Source organism: Corvus brachyrhynchos, unplaced genomic scaffold, assembly GCF_000691975.1.
Source record: "Corvus brachyrhynchos isolate BGI_N302 unplaced genomic scaffold, ASM69197v1 scaffold72, whole genome shotgun sequence".
Classification (NCBI taxonomy): domain Eukaryota; kingdom Metazoa; phylum Chordata; class Aves; order Passeriformes; family Corvidae; genus Corvus; species Corvus brachyrhynchos.
This window is the reverse complement of record NW_008236763.1, coordinates 819,083-827,920: the sequence shown is the minus strand read 5'-3', so window position 1 is coordinate 827,920 and position 8,838 is coordinate 819,083. Positions and strand designations below refer to the sequence as shown.

Here is an 8,838-nt window from a genome sequence, read left to right as displayed (position 1 = left end):
GTACTAGGGTTTCCCCGGTCCCTTTGGGGGACAGCGGTGCGAGGGCCGCCGCAGCAGCGCCGGGGGAACGCACAGGAGCCTCAGCCGGGTGCGGGGAGCGCGGGGCGAGGCGGCACCGAGCGGGCACCGAGCCGGGCTGCGCCCCGAGTGGCGGCGGGGACGGACGGGGCGGTTTGCCTCGTTCCTGGAAATCAGACGATAAAATATTTGGCTATCTCAGAGGTCGCTCATGAATAACGCGCTGTAGCTCTTTTGAATGGTAACCTATTAGCAGTGAGTCTCTTAGCAAAACGTTCTTGTGGGGGTGTGGAAGCTTTAGCATCATTTGCTTAGAACCTGAAATTCTCTTCCCTGAGAAGGCTGGAAATTAGTCAGGAAAGGGAGGAGAGAAGGAGACTGCTTCCAGGGCTAAAGCTCATCACCCTACCCCTGTCTCCTGCAGCACAGGACGTGCTCAGCCTGTAGGTTCAGGATTTAAAGTACTTGGAAACCCCACAGATCATTTGGAGGATGGGAAGGGCTTGAATGTGACATTTGTACTGTCTTTAAGAAGCATCTGTCAGTTCACTGGCGTGATAAGCTTTATTTCATATCTGGCTGTGGAATAGATTGTTATCCCTTCCTGCTTTTAGTGTGGGAGGGATGCAGCGTTGTCCATCTTAATCCTTTATAACCTCAAAAGTCGGTTGGGGCCATTCAAGCCTTTCCTAGTGTGCAAAAGTGGAGGAACTAAAGGAGAAGGAGAAGCTAAGGGGAGAAACTTAAATGGAATTGTTCTTTTTACTTAAGGCTCACAGGAAATACGACGACCCCGTGTCCCACGGGCCGCTGGCTCTGGGCCCCTGTGCTCCCAGGCAGGATCCATGTGTGAGGAGTCGGGGCAGGATGGAGAGCCTGGGGCTGCCAGCAGTGACCCTTGGGGACGGGACCACAGCCTACCTGCAGCAAGCTGGCAGAGGTAACAGAGCCTCGGGCTGCCAGGGCTGAGAGTCTCTTTCTGGCTCTGAAATGAAAGTCAGACTCGCCAAAAGTGCCCCTCACGGCGTGGGAGCTGCCACACGTGCATGGCAACTTCGCACGGGCAGCTGGCGACTGTTGGATTTGCACTGAAGTCTGATTTAAAATAAAATACAAATCAAACATGTCTCTAGTTTGGAAATGAAGCTGTGGAGATGGGAGAGCTATTGCCATACAAAAGAAAGGTTCTGTTCAGACCAGAAGAGCCCTGTTCTCTCTAGGGTTGCTGTGGACAGGGAGCCGATGCTGCGGCTTGCAGGGCTCTGTTCCACCAAAACTTCCCCTGGGCTGAGCAGGTGGTTTTGCATCACTGGTGTGCGCAGGGTTTGGTTCACAGCAGTGCTTTTCTCACTCAAAGTGGTGCCAAATTCAACACCTGCCCTGACTCTGGTGTTTGTGAGGTGCCCCTTTCTCTACCACCCCCTGCTCCCAGGAACAGGAGCGCGCTGTTTCCCAGCCTGCAGAACAGGATGGAGGAGTTGTGCAGCTCCATGTCCTGGGAGCTGCTCTCCTGCTTTATTTTCTGTGCAAACTCACTACAAGTTTATTACACGTGTAGAGCTGGACTGTCTTGGAACCACCAGGTTGTGTGACCCACCTCAAACCATATGGTCCAGGTGAAACCAACCTGGATTCTCCATGTTTGGTGGGATGGAGCAATGTCCTCTCTGCATCAAATAATTGGGTAACTCAGTCTTTATTACGGGTTTGTGCAGAGTCAGGCTTTGGAAGAGTTCAGTCTCTACCGCCCAACACTGGCAGCACTTTAGGCCCCTTTAGGTGCTGTAATTGTTTCCTAAGAGTTGATCCTCTGCCAAAGTAGAAGATAAATCTCCAGGCACTTGCTGATGCTACTCAGCACACCCAGTTGATTTTTTCTTCCAACACAAGTCTAATTGCTTTCTCTGTGTGCTCTGCCTTTCTGCTCCTTGGCACAAGGAGCTGTGAGGGACAGCTCCTCAACGTGTGATGCCTGAGGGTCTTTGTCATGTGTCCTGTCTAGAAAAGGGCAATGCCAATATTTTTGGGAAGTGAAGTGCCTCTGTGGGGGAAAGATGATCCATAACAGCCTAGAAGTGACAATTCCTCCCTTTTGTGGGACCGTGGGAAGCACGTGGGACAGAGGGACTTGGCTCAGCAGCTGATGGCGTGTTTTAACTGTTCCAGGTGAAAAGCTGATTGAAGGGCAAGTCATTGAACTTGAAGATGGGACCACAGCTTTTATCCATCAGGTGACAGTTCAGAAAGGTGAGGAACACACATTCCCCTCTTTCTGTTTGGAAGGACGCTGTAGATGTGGCTGCAGCTCTCAGTGCCCCAGCACCTGGGCTCCTCTGCCAGTTCAGCTCTCAAAAGTCCATGTGAGTGTAGGGTTTCTGTTGGGGTTTTCTTTCTTGTGGTTTTGAGGCTGAGTAAACAAGGACATTGCCTGCAAAGTCTTTAGCAATCTGATGAGAAGGTGAATTTGGTGGAGGTGGAGACAAATGTTTAAGTGCCATTTCACCTGTAGGCTCTCCCTGTTGTCATACCACAAGTCCAGTGAGCTGTGTGCTATGTTGGTGCCAAGCCACAAAGCGCACACAGAGTTTGTTTCATGTGGGAGCAGTTGGGCAGGAATTTCCTCTGAGCTGTGAGATAATATATTACTTCTGGAATAGGTGTTGGTGAGGGGGTCATGTGGGGATTGTTGGGAACAATGCCACCTTGGTCATTGACCCATCAGCCAATGTCATCTCTGAAATTAGGTGACATTAGTCTAAGAGGTGTTGGGAATTCAGTTTATGTGGCAGGCACCAGAGTGGCATGGAGGAATCATCCTTGGCCATGCTGAGATGCAAAAAGGCAGGTAGAAAGAGCTGTGTTACTTTGGGCAGTCCTTCCTTGATGCTCCCAAGCTCCTTGTATGCCACTTCCCTCTTCTATACTCCAAAGACTGCTTGAAACCAATTTTTTATAGCTTTCCCCTCTTCATCCTCTTCCCTGCATTCACGTGCACAGTGAGAGGGGTTTTCCTTCTCACCCCTGCTTCCCTTGCCATGGGATGTTTGTGTTCTCCTTCACACACCCCTGTGCCAGATCCATCCTTCTTGTCTAGGATATAATCTGGCATTCGGAAATACCAGAAATACATTTGAATACATTTGGAAATGTATTCACCCTCCTCAGGAAATACGTTTTTATAATTTAATGCAACTTTTGCCCTCTCCATTACACAGTTTAAGTGAAATGGAAAAGAGCAGTGTCATTGGAATGGATGATTGCAGAGGTTCCTCCCTCAACAATTCTGTGATTCTATAAATGTTAAATATTTCACAATTCAGCACTAGTCATGAACAAACAAACAAAACCCCCCACTACTAACACATAGTACAGAGGGAATGGACTTAAATTGCTTTGACATTCTTTGACATAGTGAGAAATATATTAAATATTTCTGCTGAGAATTGATAGGATATAATCTGGCATTTGGAAATTGGTGAGGCACTTCGTTACTCCTTTGAGCAAAGGAGGTGGCAAATCTGTGCATGAAGCCTTGAAAACCTCATCATTCACATCAGAAGGACTCAAATGGTGTCTTAAAACCTACAGCTGTGGTTGCCTTTCAGGGCAAGCAGGCAGCCCTGTGTCCTCTCCTGCCTGGCAGCCTGAACTACCACAGTATTCCCCCCATCCTGAGTCCTCCAGGAAAGTGTGTGGATGTATTTCTTTTCTTTTAGAGTCTGTGGCATTTGAAGATGGGCAGCCAGTGGTGCTGGAGGATGGCAGCATGGCCTTCATACACAGCACAGCTAAAGGTAAAGCACTCCCTGCTCTTGCCCTAGCAGCTGGAGAGAAGCTGCTGAAGTCTCTCAGATTTCCAAGGCTAGGGAGTTGAAGCACTTTTTTTCTGCCTCACACTGAGCTTTTTTTCAGCTGAATTTTTTTCAGCTCCTTACCTGTGATGTTTCCTCTTGCAGACAGTTACGAGCCCGGCACATTCCAGGCCGTCCAGCTGGAGGATGGCTCCACTGCCTACATCCACCGTCCTGTCATTGTGGCACCTGGCAGCACCATCCTGGAAGTGCAGACAGAAGGTGGGCTCGAGGAGTTGGCTGGGGAGGAGGAGGACGATGGCTTTGATGTGGACACCATTAATGCATTACAGCAGTATGGCAGGAAGGTGAGGGCACAGCATCTCTTGGCCTGAGTTTGTGTCGTACCTTCAGCAGTTCTTGTGTGCTTCGGTCTGTCAGCAGCACCAGCTTTGAGAGAAGCAGCTGAACAGGGCTCCAGTGTGAGTGCCACTGGGTGAGGGGTGCCTGGCAGTTGGGGACCTAGAATGGGGCTGTTTGGTCCCGTGGAGTGCTGGGCCTGTCACCCTTAACCTGCTGCAGGCTCAGGTTTGGGAAGGGAGGAGAGCTGCTGTGATACAGCCTTTGGTGTGTCAGCAGTGGCTAAGCCATGGCCACTGTCCCCATGGTGACAAAGGCCTGAAAAACCAAAACAGCTTCAGATCCTGATGTGCTGTCACTGCAGTGTCTCACCTCAATTCCAGGTGCTGCCTTCTCCTCCCATCTCCATAGTGCTGTGGAGAAGGGGCAGCCAGGAGTGTGCTGGCAGTGCTGAGCTGCCAGGCACAGACCTTCCTGCTGTGGCTCTTTGGGGAAGGGTGGGGTGGCACTGTGGCTGTCCCTGCCTTCCTGTTCCACGCTGGACTGGGAGGCACAGATAGTACCCATGCTTTTTCACTCACAGGGGTCTGACGAGGAAGAGGAGGGAGTGACAGACACCTGCCATATGAAGAGTAAGGACTCCAGCAACGTCCCTTCCCAGGTCTGAATTTTTTGGTGACTGGAACTAGGCTGAACTCTTGTTTCCCAGTAATTAAAAAAGCATTGTGGCTTCTCTGCTGAGTTAGCAAATACTAACTGCACGTATTTCAAATGAGCTGAGAAAGGGAGTTTCATGTCTGAGAACCCCCAGGAAGCTGGGAGGTGGGAGGGGGAAATGCAGGTTCCTAGAGTCCTGTCACCTGGGCTTCACCATGCGGGTATGAGCTGGTTTGTAGGAACATGTTTTTGGAGGATAACTGCAGGAGTGCATATGTATGGCAAGGAGGAAAATATTTGTGTGGGCTTGGTGAAGCTGTGGTGGCTTGCTGGATTGATTCCCGTGCTTGTCTCAGCAGGATTTGCAGGAGGAGGAGGTGCAAAACCATCGGAAGGGGCAGCAGGTCGGCAGCAGAGCTTTCCGCTGTGGGTACAAAGGCTGTGGCCGCCTCTACACCACTGCCCACCACCTCAAGGTAAAGCAGGTGACATGGCAGTGTGCAGGCCAGAGCTGTCCCAGGTTACACTGCCAGAGCAGAATGATCCATTGTGTGCAGCTGAGTTATGTGCTGAGCTCCCCAAGAGGCCCAGATGTGTCAATTGGCCAAGGTGAAATCCAACAGGGAACTTCAAATTCTCTCCACCAGCATTTTTCCACAGTTTTCCTTCTTCCTTGCCTTGGACCTCATTTTAGGGACCTGTTCTTTCTGTTCCAGGTACATGAACGTGCTCACACAGGTGACCGGCCATACACATGTGACTTCCCAAGCTGTGGGAAAGCATTTGCTACAGGTAACAATTTCTCTTTTGAGCAGATTTTGTTTTCTGTCCAACCCAACCCCTGCTGAGCTTCAGTCCTTACTCTGGTGCAGTAGAGCACAACGTCCAGAGCATCTAAAGCAAGGGAATCACAGCACAGGAGCCTGCTGGGACTTCATTGATTGTGGGCAGATAGTGGTGGAAGCAAGGTTGGAAGTGGTGTTTGGGCTCTTTGGTTATTTCTTCCCCTTCAGCTTTGCAGACACAACACAGACACTCAAGTGGACTGAGGGGTGGTACCCAGCTAGATTGTCATGGTATTTCCTTCTCATTACAAAATTAATTGTGGTCCCTGTCCTGGACAGGGTACGGGCTGAAGAGCCACGTGAGAACACACACAGGTGAGAAACCCTACAAGTGTCCAGAAGACATGTGTAGCAAAGCCTTCAAAACCTCCGGGGACCTGCAGAAACACATCCGCACACACACAGGTGAGCAGCACGGGGAAAGAGCTGCACAGGGGGACAACCCAGTGAAAGGGTCTCCAGGGCACTCCAGGTGGCTGTGTGGTGGCAGGTCTCACCCACATCGCTCTGTCCATGCAGGCGAGCGTCCCTTCAAGTGTCCCTTCGTAGGCTGTGGCCGCTCCTTTACCACGTCCAACATCCGCAAGGTTCACATCCGGACACACACGGGCGAGCGGCCCTACATGTGTCCGGAGCCTGGCTGCGGCAGGGGCTTCACCAGCGCCACCAACTACAAGAACCACATGAGAATCCACAAAGGTGGGAGGGGGCCAGTTCCCCCCAGCCAGCAGCAGGGAGATTGGTGGGGCTGGAATGGGCATTTCCAGGCTGCACGTCACAGGGGTGGATCTGGGGGTGGCCGGGGAGTTGGAGGAAATACTGGGAATTGCTTTATTGGATTGATTGTTGTTCCAGCAGTCTGTCTCCAGCTATTTGCTCTGGTGGGGAATCCCTCCCCAGAGCATGAAGAGGGTGAAGCTCAGCTCTGTGGCCTCTGCCCTAGGAGAGAAGCCGTACCTGTGCACCGTGCCAGGCTGTGGGAAGCGCTTCACGGAGTACTCCAGCCTATACAAGCACCACGTGGTGCACACACACTGCAAGCCCTACACGTGCAGCAGCTGTGGCAAGACCTACCGCCAGACCTCCACACTGGCCATGCACAAGCGCAGCAGCCACGGCGAGCTGGAGGCCACCGAGGAGAGCGAGCAGGCCCTCTACGAGCAGCAGCAGCTGGAGGGTGAGCAGCCACTCACTCCCCCATCAAGGTGTGCCAAAGGGGAGGGAGGTGACAGCAAGAGCAGCCACGCCCCTCTCAGACCCAAGCGTGTGCCGTGGCCTCCTGCCTCCCCATCAAATCCAGATCTATTGGAAGGTCCTTGCTGTAAGTCACAGGTTGGGAACAGGCTCCTGCCCATTCTGTAGTACAGGGAGAGGTAAAGGCCTTCCTCCTAGTCCTCACTGGGCTGCTGTCATCATGATCTTGTGCTTTTTTGTGCTGACCCTTGAGGCCACAGGCACATCCAGAGGCAGGGCATGTGCTTTCACACTCTGATAATGCTGCTCTTCCCCTTCTCTGATCCAGCTGCTGCAGCTGCTGACAGAGGCTCTCCACTGGAGAGTCAGCATATTGCTTTCCTGTCAGAGATGGAGGAAGACGAAGAGGAAGATGCTGTGCCTACACAGGTCTCACTTATCTCTCAGGATGGGACAGAGCAGGTATGGACACAGACAGCGTCCAGCATGTCAGGGACCGTTATTATCTGAAGTGAGATTCTGTCTCTACTCAGCTGTTCTTTGCAGGGCCTTTTTCCAGCATTTTTTCAGACCTTGGAGCTTCCTGGCCTCTTCTGCCCTGAAGGCTCCCTCCTACAGCCTCACCCACTGCTGCAGTGCTGGTTTGGGGGGGTCTCTGGTCCCGGCAGCCCCCCTTGCTGATGGGGTCTCAGGGTTTTTGTGTGGTGACTGGCAGCCCTTGGCTCCCTGCAGCTCCCAAGCTCTGCTGACCCAGGCTGGATTTGGAGATGTTTTGTCATCACTTGTATACAACAGTGCTTTTCTTGTACTTCTCTCCACCAGCTGCCCCTGTGCTGACTGCAAAAAACTTCCTTCTGTGGCACGGGGCAAAGGAAACAGCTGCCACAAGTGACCTGTTTCCTCTTAGCCTGAGATGCTCCTGCTGCTGCAATGCACAAGCTGTCCCCATCCAGTCTCGAGACAAGAGGCTGGAAGGGGAAGGGAGATGTGGTAGAAGGGGGAGGGCTGAAGACCCAAAGCTCTGAGTTCTCTATCATCAGTTTTATCCATGGCCCTGGGCAAAGTCCTTGGAGTTCTCTGTGCCTTGAGTCTTGCAGAGACACTGTTTCCTCCTCGCCCAGACCGATGCCTTGCTAAACTCGGGAGTTGCCTAAGACTCCCTGAGCATCTGCTGTCATCCCCAGGTCAGTCTGTCTCAGGAAGAGCTGCAGGCCCTGGGCAGTGCCATCAGCGTGGTGACACAGAGCGGGGCCCTCACCGTGCCCGAGGGAGAGCTGGTGGGTGGTGACACTGAGACCATGACTGTGGCCAACACCGATGGCACTGAGGCGCAGGAGGTACAGACAAAGCTGGGACCGTCCCTTCTTCCTCTGCCAGAAAAGAACTGCATTGTCTTTTAAAACATGATTATCTGAACTTTTCCCAGGTGACCATAGTCTCTTCTGGGGCAGTCGTGTCAGAGGAATCGGACATTGCCCCGCTCTGCCATCAGCAGGTGGCATTGCTGGCCACCTCCCACGGCACCCACATCGCTGTGCAGGTACCACATGGATCTTGCCACCATCCCCTTCACTCTCTGGCCACCCGCTGCCTGCAGCACTTGCCCTCTGGCCCTGCTGCATCACTGCTTGCCCAGGGGGCTTGCTCCTTAATTCCCAGATGCTTTGTGTGCAGAGGACAGCAGGGACATCCTCCTGGGATTGCAGAATGCTCCTTTATAAACAGCCTTTCTGCATCACGGCCCTGTCTGCCCTTCTGCTTCACACTGCGTCACCCACCCCCTCATCCCTCTGTCCTGCTGGGAGCCACCCTGAGCTGCCTTTTGGGGGTTCAGCACTCATTCTCTCTCTCCCTTCCCTCCTCCAGCTGGAAGAGCAGCAGAGCCTGGAGGAAGCCCTCAGCATGGCCACAGCAGTCATCCAGTACGAGCCAGTGCCGCCTGACACAGCACAGCCCGAGGAGGGGGGATGAGG

At 52.7% G+C, this 8,838-nt stretch overlaps 1 protein-coding gene across 1 annotated transcript; it reads left to right on the top strand.

Annotated features, from left to right (window-relative positions):
• ZNF76 (zinc finger protein 76) lies at positions 1-8,836 on the top strand. The gene is made up of 15 exons (XM_008644771.2): positions 1-88; positions 790-958; positions 2,185-2,265; positions 3,735-3,812; positions 3,975-4,177; positions 4,753-4,830; positions 5,186-5,302; positions 5,543-5,618; positions 5,951-6,076; positions 6,191-6,370; positions 6,615-6,848; positions 7,194-7,327; positions 8,050-8,202; positions 8,292-8,405; positions 8,732-8,836. The coding sequence occupies exons 2-15, from the start codon at positions 886-888 to the stop codon at positions 8,834-8,836; spliced, it is 1,752 nt and encodes a 583-aa protein (XP_008642993.2). The 5' UTR covers positions 1-88; positions 790-885.
• The last annotated feature ends 2 nt before the right edge of the window (positions 8,837-8,838 follow it).